The sequence below is a fragment of the Littorina saxatilis genome, linkage group LG2, assembly GCF_037325665.1.
Source record: "Littorina saxatilis isolate snail1 linkage group LG2, US_GU_Lsax_2.0, whole genome shotgun sequence".
Lineage (NCBI taxonomy): Eukaryota > Metazoa > Mollusca > Gastropoda > Littorinimorpha > Littorinidae > Littorina > Littorina saxatilis.
The window spans coordinates 62,870,393-62,888,025 of NC_090246.1; the positions used below are offsets into that span (position 1 = coordinate 62,870,393).

Below are 17,633 nucleotides of genomic sequence, written 5' to 3' on the forward strand. Positions count from 1 at the left end.
GTCTCTGTCTCTCTCTGTTTCTCTCTCCCTCTCTCTCTCTCTCTCTTCCTCTCTCTCTCCCCCTCTCTCGCTCTAGAGAGAGAGAGAGGGAGAGAGAAACAGAGAGACAGAGACACACAGAGAGACAGAGAGAGACAGAAACAGAGAGAGAGAAACGGAGAGAGAGAGAGAGAGAGGGAGAGAGAGAGAGAGAGAGGGAGAGAGAGAGAAACAGAGAGAGACAGAGACACAGAGAGACAGAGAGAGAGAGCCACACAGAGAGACAGAGAGAGACAGAAACAGAGAGAAACGGAGAGAGAGAGAGGGAGACAGACAGACAGACAGACAGAGAGAGACAGAGACACTGACACAGTTTAATTGAATAGAGAGAAAGAGAGAGAGAGGGAGAGAGAGAGAGAAACATAGAGAGACAGAGACACAGAGTTGAGTTTCGTAGCGTTATAGAATGCATTGTATACTATAGAATGCATTGTATAGTATAGAATGCATTCTATAGTATACTATAGAATGCATTGTATACTATAGAATGCATTGTATACTATAGAATGCATTCTATAATATAGAATGCATTGTATACTGCATTCTATAGTATACAATGCATTCTATATTATAGAATGCATTCTATATTATACAATGCATTCTATATTATAGAATGCATTCTATAGTATACAATGCATTCTATATTATACAATGCATTCTATATTATAGAATGCATTCTATATTATAGAATGCATTCTATATTTAATGGATTTTTTTTATTAAATAATGAATTGTTTAGTAAATAAAAGATTTCTTTAATTACAACAATCACACTTTTTACTTTTGTGTAAATAATGAATTATTTAGTTAAATAATGAATTATTTAGCTATATAATGAATTATTTAGTTAAATAATTCATTATTTAGATCAACAGGAAAAAACGTAATTTCTTTACAAACGGATTGCCATAGTGGCCATCACCGAAGTATATCATTTTATGATTTTAAAAATTAAATTTTTTGTTTGTTAGGTCACTTTGTCTGTTTAGTTGCGTATGTGTCTGCTGGTTTCTGCTTGAGTTTGCTGTTGAGACTGAACGTTGAAAGTGGTGATGTTTTGTATCGATGCATGTAAAATGCATATTTTTGTCAAGAACAGGAAAATAATTTTTTCCCTGTACAAAAATAATTTTGGAATAAAAATTGACTGCAAATGTGTTGATTTATAGCAATGCCTCTTTTTTTCATCATTCATTATCTCAACATAACAAACAAATACAGTTTAAAGAACATTTTCTTTTCTTTTAATAATCAGTATTTTGACAACCGACACTGGCATACCAAAAATATAACACATGCAAACAATGGATGAATATTCACATACATCACCTATAACATACAATATAAAAGCATTGCAACTCGACTGCAAGCCAAAAGGGTCGCCTTTTAATTTTTGCTTTTCAGAAAAATGTCATTTGCATGAAATGCCCAAACATGGAGACAATCAGTATATTCTTCAATGTTAACTACTAAGCTTATTTTTATCAACAATTTATTGATAGCCTCACAGGAAAACCAATAGACTTTTGATATGTTTGACAACAGTGGCAGTTTTCTTGCGCTCTTGGCTCTTATTTCTTCCCTGACAATTTAATGTAATTAATGTTCATTTCAGCCATTTAAATGAGCACTTTAAGCTCAGCACGAATGCAGGAACGTGTGACATTCAAATAAAATAAAATACAAACTGTCTGTAGCTAAGAATCATGTTGCTAATGTATGTGAAAGGTTTTTACCTTCAGTAGTTCATGTATGTGAAAGGTTTTTACCTACAGTAGTTTCTAAACGAGAAATAAAAGGTGAAATTCAGATGTAGGGTAGCAGCATTAAAAAAAGTCTTCTCTGCGACCAAAAGATATTCTCTTCTTATGTTTTAATTCTTATTCAAAATGATCTACACAGGACACAGCAAGACACCTCCCTTTTTTCCTCCTTCAAATCTATTCAGGGTAAGAGAATGTAAGTGAGGATCAAAATCCCTCCTTTTGCAGGGTATAAATGAGAATGCTTCCGAACGAGACATTTTTGTGAGAACAACTCTAAGAACTATTGTTCCTCCACCAGTGTAAGTGTTGACGGAAAATGTGCAGTACTTTGCTCGTTTTACAGCAGTCCCTGCAATGTACGGCCCCCGGCGTGAGCGGACACCTGACATGTACGGACACATTTTTGTTTTCCTTCTATATTTGCTCCCCCCTTAAACGGACACCTGCAAAACGTGGACGCGGACACATTTTCGGTCCCAACAGCAGGTCATACCTCCAATGTACGGACAGACCATCGTCAAATTTTCACCACAACAAAATCGATAACAGAGCAGTCCGGCTCTTGGTACAAAGATCACAGCCGCAATGGCGTGATGACAGTCACTGATAACTTGAGGGGGGGGGGGGGGGGGGGAGTAGTTTTGGTCAGGAGTGGACTACATGCGAAGATGCCAACATGAAACTGCACTGTGCTCTTTATTCTTGTCTGTTGGACGGAAACCACAGTCCACGAAGGTCCTGAGCGAAAGAGAGTGAAAAACCGGCCACAGTTCTCAGCATCGTGTGTCTGTGTGTAACCTCTTTCATTGACAAGATACTCTTGTTTCCCCTCAGCCTTGACCAGTGAGTCGGTTGCCTAATCTGTGTACCCTTCAGTTGTCTTGCTTTGTCAAAAGTGACCACACTGGTTTTGCTCTGAGTGAACAGTGCAGCTGGCCTCTTTGGCCACAGCCCCAAACAGTACATGGCTGGAGGGAGTGAGAGAGAGGGAGGGGGGGCGGGGGGGGGGGAGGGGTAGCTGGCTAAACTCTTTGGGGTGTCCGGTGTCACTGCATGTCAGCAGGAAGAGCATTGGAGAGAAATAGGTGTACTCTTCCACACAATTTCCAAGCATCAGTTGTCAGGGCTTGGGGTAGGCATTAGTGAGGGAGAGTGGGAGCTGTGTTATGTACAGTGTATTTCCAACTGAAGAGTGAAAAGTCACTGCCATGCCACATGATCGGCATGCAGTCAATAAAGCCAGACAAGAAGAAAATAAATTACATGATTATGACATGCAGCTCTATCTGCTGCTATTTATTCAAACTGGTTTTCAAGCTTATTCTTGCAAAGCATCTGTGCTGTGTTTGTGTGGCTGCTTCGTATGTCAGTGCATGGCGAGTGTGTTCACTGCCTTGAGGATTTATTTTATCTCTTCTTTTCAACACTTTTCATACAAATCATTTTTACAGAATGTTTAAAGAAGTATTAGGAGTTTATTGTTATTGTTTAGTAGCCACAAGAAGTGATTAGCATAGACTCAATCCTGTTGTTTGTGTGTCTCTGTGTGAGTGTATGGGGGAGGGGGTGGTGTGGTCACCCCTCCCGTGACCGGACACTTGCAATGTACGGACAGTTTTGCTATGGCCCAAGGGTGTCCGTTCATGAGAGGGACTGCTGTAATGTAAAAATAATGGTGGGAAAATGACCTGACATCCCACAGTTCTTTGTATCACACAAAATCTGTTCATATGTTACACACCTTTCTTTCTTTATTTGGTGTTTAACGTCGTTTTCAACCGTTCAAGGTTATATCGCGAGGGGAAAGAGGGGATAGAGCCACTTGTCAATTGTTTCTTGTTCACAAAAGCACTAATCAAAAATTTGCTCCAAGGGCTTGCAATGTAGTACAATAATTATATGACCTTACTGGGAGAATGCAAGTTTCCAGTACAAAGGACTTCTTACATACTGCTTGACTAAAATCTTTACAAAAATTGACTATATTCTATACAAGAAACACTTAACAAGGGTAAAAGGAGAAACAGAATCCGTTAGTCGCCTCTTACGACATGCTGGGGAGCATCGGGTAAATTCTTCCCCCTAACCCGCGGGGGGAACACCTACGTTTACGAGAAATCACTGACCCATGCTTCTATTCAGCTTCTATCACCTTATGACACCGACACAAAGGATCAATTATCAAACATCAATGTATCAAACTCAGCTAAAGAAAACACAAATGCTGTCATCAACAATCAACAGGGCAAGTCTGTAGAAATCAACACAACTGTAACGTTGAAAAAATGTGTCATTCAGAAGTATCTTTTGGGAGGCAAAATGCAGAAACACAGTGCAAGTAATTTCCACAACAAAACACCTCCAGCAATTTCACAACTCTTCTTGTAGAAATAAACTTTTTGAAACAAAAGGCTGACTACAGGTTCAAGTGAGAGATGCAAGTTAAATATTTAGACAACATCCACACTTAGCAAGAGGTCAGTAGGGACAGTCCAACAGGCACTGCCAGCACTGGCAAGATTGAAGACAGCAGAGCATTCACCATTCTCATTGTGAAACGTTTCCGTTCATGTGGATAAGGAAACCTACAGGTCTGGTCGCTGCACTTTTCATGCCATGAAAAATTCACAGCAGCTACAGCCCTGGTCAGGAGACATTTAACAAAGCACAGTGTTGTGGCCTGTATCTGACACCTATTACTACAATATACTGATTAAATTCATCATCGACTGCGCACCCTGATTTTTTCATCGCTGGAGCCACAGGAACAAATCAATCATGAGATCAATCCCAAATCCAAGCAGAGAGACAGAAACTGGAAATCACCTGCTTATACGACATATATCTATAATATACGTATATACACGCGTCCTATTATGCTTTTGCTGACAGTACCCTGATCACTTTAATCCTTCTAAGCCTTTAATAATGACTCTTTGTGTTGCTCATTAACAGAAGTGTGAAATTATACCGTGATCAGCATATATTTATACATGTCGTCAAGATGGTTACTGATTTTGAGTTTAAGTTTTATTCAATCTTGTTTTTTGTCTATTATCTGTATGTAACGATCCCTTTTGATCAAGAAATGTATTTAGCCTACCTGTTTTTTGCTTGTTTTATTCTTCTCATGCTGTTTGTTGCAGTATGCAAGTCCTTATACAGTCCACATTTTCCCCCTCAAAATTTGAATTTTCTGTTTGAAAATCTAAACACTTCATTAAAGCGACTGCACTTACAATGCTAGAATATTAAAATTACCTTGAACTGGACATATAAATGTTCAGAGGTACACATTGTTAACCTTCTATCTTTGATGTTTACTATTTAGAACAAATTCTCAGTTTCTCCAGTCACTGTTGTCTATGAGCACATATCAAACACTGGAGAACATCATCACACAAACGTGTGAAGGGTACCACACAATCATTATATACACTACATACATCATGCACGCCATTTTTTCCTTTGTGCAATTGTGAATAATCCTTTCACTCAGTCGCTCACAATAATTGTCTTTCACAGTTATGCTGCCTTAGTCAGGTAGATAAAGGATGGTTCACTGAACTGTCCTGATCGACCGTGAACATCGATAGCCCGCACAGCAAAATGGTACTTGTTGCCGTCCTGGAACTGGGTCAGTGTGCAGGCCATGGGAAGTGGCAAAGCTTTCACGTCACCCACCTGAAACGGTGAAAGGTAACCAATGTATTTCCAGCACACACCATAATTTCACAATTGCAAAATTATGACCAAATTACCAAGGTAAGTAAAAGCTTATTGTAATTTTCTTGATCACAATGTACAGAGGAAAGGAGCTCTCGCGTGTCTCCTTCATCTCGGAACTGTGATCAATAAAACAATCAGCAAAACGCCTGTTAGGCAAACCTTTCTCCAACAACAAGATCAGTCGGAGGAAATGTGAGTATTACATTATCTCAAAAGAATCAGAAAATGATCACCATGTCATTTTATCATTCCTTTTTCAAATACTGTGATTAGAAGTTCTGCAAAAACTATAACCAACCAACCTTAACTTCACTCCTTTTCCCCAGCTTCCCAATGATCATAGCAGGCAAAATCAAAGAGGAGAGGATATTCACCCAAAGTGTAACATTTTCAACTATGACACACATGTACCTTTCATGTGTTTCACTTAAAAAAAAAAAAAGTACCGATAAAATAACCTAAAAAAACCAAAAACATTCACCTTCTTCCACAATGATGTTAGCGGTAGAGTGCTGTTGGTCTCTTGGTAGGCAAAGAGCTGATAGGAAGCTATTTCTACACAGTCATTCGGCAACACCATGTTCCATGATAGGACGATGCCTGAAGCACACACAAACAAGATTGTTTACATATGGTGACAATAAAACTAAAATGAACATTCTAGAGATAAACCCAATGCACCTCGTCTCAATAAACTTACTGCTGAAAATGAATTACATAGCGTGAATCTGAAAAGACCACTGAAGGCCTGACTCAGGGTATACCCTAATTAAAAAACAAGAGTGGCATAGAAAATGATAAACAAAAATGTTATGATGTACTGTATTTGACGGATTACAAGACGCACCGTTTTATAAGCCGCACCCCCGACTTTTAACAAAAAAAATGGGATGAGCCACGTATAGGCCGCGTCACTATATTAGCCGCCGTCAAAAAATATAATCAGATCGTGTCAATCAATCAAAACAACCAGGCAAACGAAAGTACGGTATTTGGCGAAATCGGCTCCAAGAATAAACAAGTGAAACAAAAACAAAAAGTGAAAAAGTTTAAAGAAAAATATCACAAACACAATTTGTAACCAACACACACATGTAGTCCCGCCCGGAATAAGCTTTTTTGTGATGATTTACGACTTTTGCGCACATTTCGAGCAGACGAAAACACAACATGGCGGCTCTCGCTCCTCCAACTATCGCGAGACACAAAAAAACGAAATCTCGCCCGCGCGAGATTCTGATACATCCAGAGATTCTCTGTACGCTATCTTGTCACGACGACTTGTTGACAAACGAAGATTCGCGAAAGAAAGAGAAAAGCGCCAGTCTTGAGTAGAGAGCTAATAAAGTACCGGTAATCGCTAATCGAGCGAAAATGAAAATCCGCGGCGACTTCCATTAGGTGAATGCTATTCAAGTTTAGGTCTTTTTATAAGCCGCAATGCGATTTTGTTTGAAAACAAGTCGCGGCTTGTAGTCCGTCAAATAGGGTATTTATTAACCCTTCTTCATCCCACCCCCCATCATGATATGATGGAAGAGTGAAAGCCCCTTATTTAAAACCTCCAACGTGTGAGAAAGTCAGGTCTTTAAAGGGCCAGATTCAATCAACTACAAGTCAATTTGCACATGCACACCATCTGCAACTTCCACCTGTTCTGACCTGTTTAGCATGAGGCATTGTGGGTATTGGTCACTCTTTTTTTAGAGTGGTCTCCCTTGTTACCAAGGGGACACGTACAGCGTGACTAGCACTGAACCAGGGTTAATTGCTATATGTGAGTTGGGTAAGATAGGTAATTTAATCTCCTTTTAAAAAAAACACATCTATGGCTGTTTTTGCCCCCGCCATTTAGAAATTCATATCTTGTTTTTAGGAGATAGCTAGTCATAACAAAGGCGAGGACTCAAAATAAGGGATCCTAAATGGGGGGGGGGGGGGGGGGGGGTCCTCTGTATCTCCCTCCCAACCCCTGTCCAGATTTTCCCAGCCCCTTTCCCCTCGGGACATGCATACCCTGTTTGACGCGTGAGATCTTGAGCCCTGGTCTGGGTGGTGGAGCCTTGGCATCTGCAGGCAGAGTGTGGGGAGAAGTGTATGGAGGCAAGGGTGCTGGATGAACAGGTCTATTCCCTGTTGCAGGCGTCGCCTGAAACAAGTAACGAAACTGAGAACAATGGCATTAATACAATAAGGTGAATACCCAATCATACATGACAAAGGAAAACTCTGTCATTAATCCATACCTTTCAGGTGCTCAAGAGCTCATCGCATTTGACTTGGCCCATGAGAGGGTCTGAAATGTTATCCTGAGTGAAAAAATGCATGCTCTCTGCTATCAGACATTAAATACTCAACAGTTGTTCTGTGATTATTGCATTTTTGTCAGTGAAAACAACTCTTTCACAGAATATTATTCCAACCTGCTTAACACTTTCGCGACGGGAGGTGACTATATTAGTAATAGCGCTGCAACGCCCACGGACGGGAAGTGACTATTTTAGTATTAGACATACAAGGTACACAACTCGTGATTGCTTCCCGGTTTTTGAAGCTTGCAGTAAATTGAGTTGTTTCCCTTGACACACTTGGTGTGCCCTTCCGCCATATGTAAAATTAGCCTGGTTTGTACGGTTTTTTCGAGAAAAAAAATGAATCGAAGGCAAGCCTTGTCACGGGAGGAGATTCTCCGGATTTTGGATCTTGAGGACCCTGTAGATCATGATTCCGACGTGTTGTTTTCGCCTCAAGAAAGCGATAATAGCAGTGATATTGAGGAAGAAACAGTCCCGTTGTTGTTGCTAGTATGAGTCGGCAAACTACACGTGTTAGGGTGGTACTGCATGAATCTTCGAATGTGTAGTTGCAAGGGGGGCGTGGCAGCACTGATAACAATGGATGGCTGGAGCCTAATCCTTTTGGAAATGTTCATAGGTGTACAGTTGGGACTTTGTTGTGAAAATGTGACTTATATTCAATATGGATTACCTAGACATCATTTGGTGAGTGTCACAGTTTTGTTTCATTTGAGTCAGGATGCTGTGAGTGAATGCGGGATTTGCTTGTTTTTTTCTTTGTACTGTCTCCTTATTTCTGTGTAGAATTTTAACAATATTTCAGCTAATTCATAGGTTTTACACCTTGTTTGGTTATAAAATTATTTATAATACTTTCTGTTAAAAAATAACTTTTAAAAAAGCAGTGGAAAAGAAAACACACACAAAAAAAACGTTAAAAAACACAAATTATCCCCCTTTCACCCCCCCTTTGTTAAAACAAATCGCGTGACAAACTTATAAATAGCACGACTGAACTGGGCATCCATTTTTTAATTAGTACACAAAATTTGGTGGTGATTGGACTTAATTCAAGCTTGCTAGACAGATTTCTTTACAGTTACTGTTTTTTGGGAAGTTTCTTGGTGGCAAGCTTGGGCAGGCAGGACGTTAACGCCGTGGCAATGCTAGTCACAATAGTGTTAAGTCAGTGCGCAAAAATATTGCTCTGTGACTCATTTTTTCCCTATCTTTGGTTATGCCTAAAGCATGTTTATTGTAAGCCCTGTTAACATTTTTCGAATCTGATGCAAGTTTCCTGTCTGGTGTACATTTTCACCAACCACACAAAACAAGATTTACGATAATCACACAAAATGTCAATTTTCTTCTTTGCAAGAGTAGAAAAAAGTAGGAGCATTTCAACTAAATCTGGCGGTCAAAGAACTTACCACAGTCTCTGTTTGACCAGGCCGAGAAGCACTTTGAGATACGGTGGTCAAGGCGACAGGCATACGAGCACCAGTCACCGTGGCTACCGTGCCACCGGGAGGGAGGCTGGTCGCACGCACACCGCTGCTGTTCGTCCCAGGTGGCGCGAAGGTCATGCCTACAGGAAGCTGCTGGGTGACCAGTCGAGGTGCCGATTCTCGAGCGGTGGTGGTGAGGGTGGTGGCCAAGGATGGCTGTCGCACCATGTTCCCCGCTTGACTGGATACCACGGTCACCAGGGAGCCTGGTCTCAGGTTGGAGGCGTTTGCAATGGTCACCACCTGTACACAGATATTCAACAGAATAAGTTGTCCATTCTCTTTACTGTGGTTTCGGTTAAAGTGGTAAATAATGACAATAAAACGGTTGTTCACTTTCACAACTGTTGAGGGTCAAATTGTCAAAACCATTTTCGATTGTTCATTCTCACAGCTGTAAGGATTCAACTGGCACAAACGATGTCAACAATATGTCTTGTTTATGCTCGCAAATGTTGAGGTCAGGCTGGCACAATCAAACGTTACTCTCTCTCTCTCTCTCTTCTTTGAACAGCAATGCTACGTTTTATTTATTTTTGTTAAAGGAAAATTCAGCAAAAAATTCTATTTTCATGAATGTTTAAGCAGTCTAAACAAATACATTATTTTGTTTCACCATCAAAAATAACTGAGCCAGGAACAAGCAAATATCCTCAATTCATAAGAAACGCAGTCTTTCAAAACAAAACCCCACCTGGAATGGTTGCATAAGGCCAGGTCGCTGCAAGCTGGCGGTGTTCACAACCTGAGTTCCTGCAGGAGAGCTGAGCAGGATGGCAGAAGAGGGCACCCCTGATACACCCCTCGACATGGGGGTCAGCTGCCGCACAACTTGCTGGGGCATCATGCCCCGCACTTGGGCACCACTCACAACCTGAACACAACCACACATATTCTAGCTCTGGTCTAAGAAATTACAAAGATGTCACAGAAACTCACAAATACATACACACTCTCTCTCTCTCTCTTACATGCACATACACAAATGTACACTGTCTCTTTTTCTCTCTCCCTCACCCTCTCTCTCTCACACCCACACCCAACCCGACACCACAACCATCACTACCAAAAATCCCCTCACATGTTTGGCAAGCTGCTTGGGTCCTCCATCATCCTCCATTGTCAAGTCAATAATCTTGACCTGATTGGATGCAGGAGCGGAGGCCACCATGGGAGTTCCGATCAGCTGTGAAGTCACGGCTTTGCTTCCCACAGCACTGGGGGTAGAATTGACCAACACAAGAGAGGTGCTGGGCATGCCAGCAGGGTTCGGACCTTTGGACATTGGGACAGCGCTGTTTGACAGAGTGGTCACTGATGCTGGTCGGGACATGGTGTTGCTCAGTTTTGGTGGTGTGGCCCTGGTGGCTGCCGCACAGCTTGCCGCTGTTGGCATGCGAGCTGTTTGAGAAAGGAGCTGTTGGGACAGAGAAGGCTGGAGACTTGAATTGAGTCACCTGTGACGCATGTAAAAAATGAACTAGAAAAACTTTAAAACAGCCTTTCTAACTCATAGACAGAAGCTGTGGGAAGAGAGAAGGTACTTGAATTGAGTCACCTGTGCTACAGGTAGATAACGACCGAGCAAAACCTTTAAACAGCCTTTCTTTGACTCAAAGACAGGGACTGCAGGGGGGAAAAAGACTGAACACTTGAATTTAGTCACCTGTGCTGCATATACAAAGCACACAGACCCTTTATAACATTCAGAACTTTCTGTCTGCAGCAACAAGGAGTGTTTGAATGCAGTTTTGTTGAAAAGTAAGCATTTCTTACAGGGTCAATGGTAGCAGTGTGCAAAAATCAAACGGAGTATCTCACAAAGCAACAGACTATGAAACAAACAGAAAAGACAAAGTAATTTCACATTTACCTTGCTTGTGAGTCAAGAACAAAAATCTTAAACTAAAGCCCAGTCATGAGTTTCAAGTGAAAAAGTCTATTAAAGTAAACACAGCCAATTTCAATTTTTTTATCAAAGTTTAAATTGCCTTTTATCTGCCATGTTACTGTACATAAGTTTGAACAATTTACCCAAAGCAAATTAAACACCAGACACCTACATGTGCTACACTGGTGTTGCGTGCAGGAATGCTAGAAGTGGCAGGGATGCCACCATTTGGAGTGAAGAGCTGAGGAGTGGAGGTAGAGGTGAGTAGCCGTCCTGCAGCTTGACCAGCAGATGTCCACACTAGAGTTGACACGGGTGTGGCAGGAGGGGGAGTAGCTGGGGGTGTTTTGGTCCCTGACTGTTTCTGTGGAGTCTGAAACCAGTGTCACATTGACGCTCAGACTTTCAAGTACAGGGTCCAAAAAAATGTAGACAGTTTTGCGTGCCTGTCATTTCTGCTACAGGGCTCCCAGTCCCACCTATTCTTTTTCACCTGGAATGTCTCACACAAGCATGAAAGTTTAGTAAGGCACAGTTTTTTCTTCTTTGCAACATCATTTCTGGGCGTAGTTCAATAGTTCATCACATTCTCAATCCAAGCACCTCATCCCCAGATCTTTCTCCTCCAGATTTCTTCCTCTGGGGGTACTTGAAGAAAAGGGTTTACCACAACAATCCACAGACAATACAAGCGCTAAAGGAGATCACTCTTTGTGAAATCAGGAGGATTCCACTCGAGACCTTGGAACGAGTTACATGGGTGCAACCTGGAAAATTCCAAAAACCGGCAAAAGTTGGGGTCCAGCTTTTTTAGTATTTAAAATGCCAAAAAAAAAACCTCCTGGAACAAAAACATCGGCAGAGTTGCACCCATGGAGTTATCGACAACTTCAATGTCTGTGTCGCAGCCGTAATCCAGAGACGAGGTGCTTGGATTCAGAATGTGATGAACTATTAAACTAGAAATACATTGGGTTTATCTCTAGAAATTGTCCAGAAATGATGTTGCAAAGAAGAAAAAACTGTGCCTTACTAAACTTTCATGCTTGTGTGAGACATTCCAGGTGAAAAAGAATAGGTGGGAGCCCTGCAGCAGAAATGACAGGCACGCAAAACTGGACCACCCTGTACAATGGAACCCCCTCCCTTTCCTGACCACAAAACGTCCAAGAAATTCACATTCTTAAAGGGAGGGAGTCTTAAAACAAAAACACCCATGCACGCACGCTTGCACACACACTCACACATAGTTTATTGGTTTTCTAAACAAACACAAGTTATACTTAGCAAATATATTTCTACCGTCTTTTCTCTACTCACATTTGTTTTGAGCTTGTCTTCTGTAACCCCAACACCAATGCTTCGGGTAGTGATTGACTGCAACAAGAATGAAGTCAACATGTTCATGTGAAAGCAGATCAAACATATTTGAACAGTTTGTGTAACCTCTTTTGACACTGAGTGAGAGCCCTTTCCATGCTTTTTCGTTAGTTATCCACATTACTTACTCAACTTTCTCCATGTCCAAAAATCAACAAAGCTAAAGTGTATTTCTTTGAAATTAATTATCAAGATCAGTGCACAAGCCCACACAGTCATAATGCAGGTAGACACGAACGTGTAGTCCAAGACCCAAATATGCTGCAAAAAAGGGAAGTAACTCAACCTAACTTAATTAAATTACTATTTACAGAGTTACTCCCCTTGTACAAACACAGAGAGGGCTTTATGTTGAACGCTTTTTTTCTCAGCGTTTATAATTGCATGGTTTTTCACATGCCAGTTCTTTACTCATGTTATGGATTTTTGATTGAACCATTGGAAAAAACAGAAGAAAAAACCCACTAAGTTTGCAAGAAAACTAAACATGATTGTGTTTGACTGAGATAACCACGGCATTCAGAGTTAATTAAACCCCAACCAACCTTGAGAGCAGCAGTGTGAGCCTTTCGCTTCTCCAGTCTCTGCTGAAGCACCGTGAGGTCAAGAACCTGCCTTTCCAGACTCTTGGCTTTTTGACGCCACTCTTCCTCAGACTGCACCAGCTCCTCAATGCGTCGATTCAGGGCAAGGATCTCCGAGGACTGATAGCGCTCAATAGCTGCCTTGGCTGTTGTCACCACTAGCGCCTCCAGCTCCTGTTACAGGGACACCGTGGCAAGGTTTTAGAGAAGGGGTATACAGGTGAAAAGGTTCACACTGTTACAGACGGATATCCGCTTTTATATTTTCACTAAACACAGCTCCTCTTTGAAATTATGTGTTACTATGCACACCATACTAAGGCTTAACCCAGTAGCACACGGGCAAAAAAAGGTCCAGAATGTTACTGCTGGACATCTGTTTCATAAATATGTTCAGCTTACCTAACTGCTCTTCAAACTATTAAATATTCATTGTGATATATATATACGTTAGCTGGACAGAAACTTCCTTCCTGCAAGTGTTATTATATATGCATGCAGTAATTGTTCTGCCTCGTTTTAGGAAGTAGGAATAGTCAAGATGGGGAGGATAGGGTGAGGGAATGTCTATATTGAAGTATATTTTAATTTGTATGCAAAAGCCTTGCTATTTTCCCATTTAAGCCATTGTTTGATGAGCCTCTGCCCCCATTCTGTGATTTCTTGCTCCTACTTAATGCATAGAGTCATAATACAAACTCACAAGACAGACACTCATACACATATAATATCTAAACTGCGCACTGCTAACAGCAGAACAACAAAAGCTATTTACCTGCTTTGAGAGTTTTATTGTATTTGATTCAGGGGAAGAAACCTTCTCTTCTTCCTCCTCCGATACGCTGACATTGATCTCCTCCGATTGTTTTTCAACTGACTCGGCATCACCTGTACCTGTAGCAGAATCCTCTGCATCACATGTAGGAGAGTCCTCCACATCACCTGGAGGAGAATCCTCTGCATCACCTGGAGGAGATTCCTCTGCATCACCTGTGGGAGAGTCATCTGCATCACCTGTAGCAGAGTCCTCGTAATCAAAACTGTCATTCTCCATGCTGTCTGTGTCTAAGGGAACCCTCTCTCCTAGTTTCCCTATCACTTCATCAAGTCTAGAGCGTTTCGGGGGTTGAGAGTCGTCATCATCATCATCTTCATCTTCATCTTCATCATCTACATCTGACTCAGGAGTTCTACTGTCATGCTGCCTTTTTCTGTCCTCACTGGAGGTTTTGTCTGCAACAGATGGAGATGCATCTCCTGCTGCCTCTGGAATTACTTTATCACAAGGTTCTGACTCAGCGGTTTCCATGGGCTTTGTGTCTTGTGCTTCCGATTCCGGAACAGAAGTGTCCATGTCCGTCAGTTTGGGGGAATCCACAACCGCTGGGGAGGAGGCTCTCTTAGCAACTCCAGAAGAATTGTCTTTTAAGGCACAACCCTTCAATACAGGATCAGCAACCTTTACCTCACACTTCTCCAAGCTTTCCCCTTTTTCCTGTGATGAAGAAGGAGAACTTTTCCCCTCACACTCGCCTACAACCTCTTTGGAATCTAATTTTTCATTCAAAGAATCTGCACTTGACACAGGCTTCAAGCCACATGACTCTTCTTGGTCACTTTGTAATTTCTCTGTGGGTGTAGTGATGCTTCTGTCTGATGACTGTGAAAGTTCCTCTGTTGTTGGAAGTTTGTCACTTTTTGTCTTCTCAGCAGCATCCTTCTCTCCTCCAGAACCATTCTTCAGGCAGGTGTCTTCATCTGGTTTTCCAACTGTTTCAAGCAAAAACAACAAAAAGTAAAAACAAGTCACGTAAGGCGAAATTACTACATTTAGTCAAGCTGTGTAACTCGCAGAATAAAACTGAACGCACTGCATTTTTTCACAATGACCGTAGTCCGCCGCTTGTGCAAAACGGAGTGAAACTGACGAGCCTGTTTAGCGCGGTAGTGGTTTCGCTGTGCTGCACAGCACGCTTTTCTGTGCCTCTCTTTGTTTTAACTTTCTGAGCGTGTTTTTAATCCAAACATATATCTATATGTTTTGGGAATCAGGAACAGACAAGGAATAAGATGAAATTGTTTTTAAATCGATTTCGGAAATTTAATTTTGATCATAATTTTTATATTTTTAATTTTCAGAGCTTGTTTTTAATCCAAATATAACATATTTATATGTTTTTGGAATCAGGAAATGATGTAGAATAAGATGAACGTATATTCGGATCGTTTTATATAAAAAAAAATTATTGTACAATTTTCAGATTTTTAATGACCAAAGTCATTAATCAATTTTTAAGCCACCAAGCTGAAATGCAATACCGAAGTCCGGCCTTCGTCGAAGATTGCTTTATAAAAATGTCAATCAATTTGATTGAAAAATGAGGGTGTGACAGTGCCGCCTCAACTTTTACAAAAAGCCGGATATGACTCGTCGGCATTATACTTATCTCGTCTAAATATCGGGCCCTATTGCTACGCTGAAAACACAATAGCTGGTAATATTTACCAATACCAATAAACAGACACACTGAACAGCTATGCTTTTACCTGCATCTTCAGTGCTTGCACTTGCAGAGGACAGCCGGGGAGACTTTGCATCCTTAATATCAGACACTTTGGGAGATTTACTATCCCAGTCAGGAACATCAAAATTGTCAAATAAATTCCCTTTGTCTTGTCGCACAGTCAAAGGAGATGATGTACGCGAGCCACCACTGTCCACAGAACCCTCAGACTTTGTTTTGCTCACTAAATTGTTTACATCTGGATTGGTCTGCACAAGCTTAGCCATGATGCTGTTGACTGTGCTTCGAACTTTGGCTCCAATCCTTAAAGGATTTTTCAAGGCCGTGACAGGTGTAGCTTTCTGTTTAGAATCCATAGCAGTTCCGTGCACTACATCACTTTTCGAGTCTTTTTCTTCATTCGGACCATCTTCATTGATGATCAAAACGTCATCCTCTTCCTCACTGCCATGATCTGAACTGATGTCTTTGTTGCTGTTGGTGTTATTGTTGGAAGCAGATTCTCCATCAGCAGCATCTTCTTTGTCAGTAACCTTTTTGTCATTGACAATGTCATCAATCTGGTCTAGAATATCCCTTTCGTCACCATTGGTTTTTGATGGGGATACTACCTTGTCTTTATTTAAAGCTTCTGCCTTTCCTTTTGGACCACTTGTTGGCAAGTCCTTCCGCTCTGACCTGTCACTGCCTACATTGTCTGAGCTTCCACTTCCACTGAGTGCTTTGAGGTTCATGAGTGCGTCTTGAAAGCTGTCTGTAGAATCTGCAGATGCAACACCACTATCGCCTTCATCTTCTTTCGGTGGCAGTTTTTTCACTTGTTGCCACCTCTGTGGCAATTTTGTGGTTGACTTCCTGGCTACATTCATCTCTGATGTTTAATCTGAAAAGAGATAGAAATGAGGATAAAAGAAGGCCAAATTTGCAACGAACACACACATCTTCAAGTTCAAGTTTTGGTCTACTAATAGTAATTTATTTGACTATAAATTTTATACACATTAAAATCCACTAAATAGATCACCTACAAATGAGTTACTTTCATGTTTGGATTTAGACAACTCACTCAGAGTAAATTTACTCCAACTGCATGTCACTAAAGCGCCAGCCCAAATTAACAAGTTGAAAGTCCCCCAGTCCCAAACTTTCTTTACTTAAAATCTGAGAAACAAAGGGAAGTAAGCGTTCTAAAGCATTAAACTTTAAAGGCATACGACATGTGAAATAGAGTAAGCGAGATCGAGAGTGAGAAAATAACAAGCAACTTTCATCCTCACTTACAACTTACAAAAAATCTACAAAAATGCAAGTTGGTAGGTGATGGAAAACGAATTATGATCCGAAACAGCCTATTGACTGTAGACATTTGTAACTTTCTGTGTGTACTTGTTAAAACTAAAAGGAAGGGTAGGTCGTTTTCTCCTCCCAAACGGTTTCCTCTTCCTTCAAGTGATGGGAATGTCTGTGGATGTGAAAATGTTAACCCGTAGGCTGGTTGTCGCGCTACTTTACGTATACTGTCACCTGATTGTCACGACATATGTCGCGCTACTGGCTCAGTCTGTTTGGACGGTTCCGATTACCTCCCATGGATGCGAAAACCTATATGACCGTTTTTCTTTATTTTTCTCTCTGTTATTGTTAATTCACCAGTGGCTATGTAACATCAGAGACTATAGAGTATACAGAGACGCTCCATACGGTGCTGAAAAGTGAGACCGGAAGCCCAGTGGCGCCACCACGCGGAAACATGGAAAAATCTACTTTCTCTTTTCACAGCAGTAGTGATATCGTGCTGCACAAGCATGGCCGCGCCAACGCGAAAACGCAGTGGGGCATGGTGTTCGGCCATCAATTGCCCAAACGCACATGCCAAAGGCTTCAGGATGTTCAAATTTCCCAAGGAAGAGAGCA

The 17,633-nt window shown here is 41.2% G+C and overlaps 1 protein-coding gene across 3 annotated transcripts in view; it reads right to left on the reverse strand.

The window, feature by feature from the left end:
* LOC138959495 (activating transcription factor 7-interacting protein 1-like) overlaps window positions 1-17,633 on the reverse strand; it is a 364,173-nt gene that overhangs the window by 336,526 nt on the left and 10,014 nt on the right. For 2 of the 3 annotated variants that reach the window (XM_070331012.1, XM_070331013.1), the window contains exons 2-12: window positions 15,742-16,602; window positions 13,970-14,964; window positions 13,156-13,368; window positions 12,551-12,607; window positions 11,403-11,603; window positions 10,421-10,756; window positions 10,034-10,213; window positions 9,262-9,582; window positions 7,551-7,683; window positions 6,016-6,134; window positions 1,261-5,489 (exon numbers count right to left, since the gene is read on the reverse strand). In XM_070331012.1, the coding sequence (XP_070187113.1) occupies window positions 5,331-5,489; window positions 6,016-6,134; window positions 7,551-7,683; window positions 9,262-9,582; window positions 10,034-10,213; window positions 10,421-10,756; window positions 11,403-11,603; window positions 12,551-12,607; window positions 13,156-13,368; window positions 13,970-14,964; window positions 15,742-16,588 (3,561 nt within the window). In that variant the 5' untranslated portion in view covers window positions 16,589-16,602 and the 3' untranslated portion in view covers window positions 1,261-5,330. Of the gene's footprint in view, window positions 1-1,260; window positions 5,490-6,015; window positions 6,135-7,550; window positions 7,684-9,261; window positions 9,583-10,033; window positions 10,214-10,420; window positions 10,757-11,402; window positions 11,604-12,550; window positions 12,608-13,155; window positions 13,369-13,969; window positions 14,965-15,741; window positions 16,603-17,633 lie in introns of those variants that run through there. The other variant, XR_011453728.1, reaches the window with a different exon arrangement.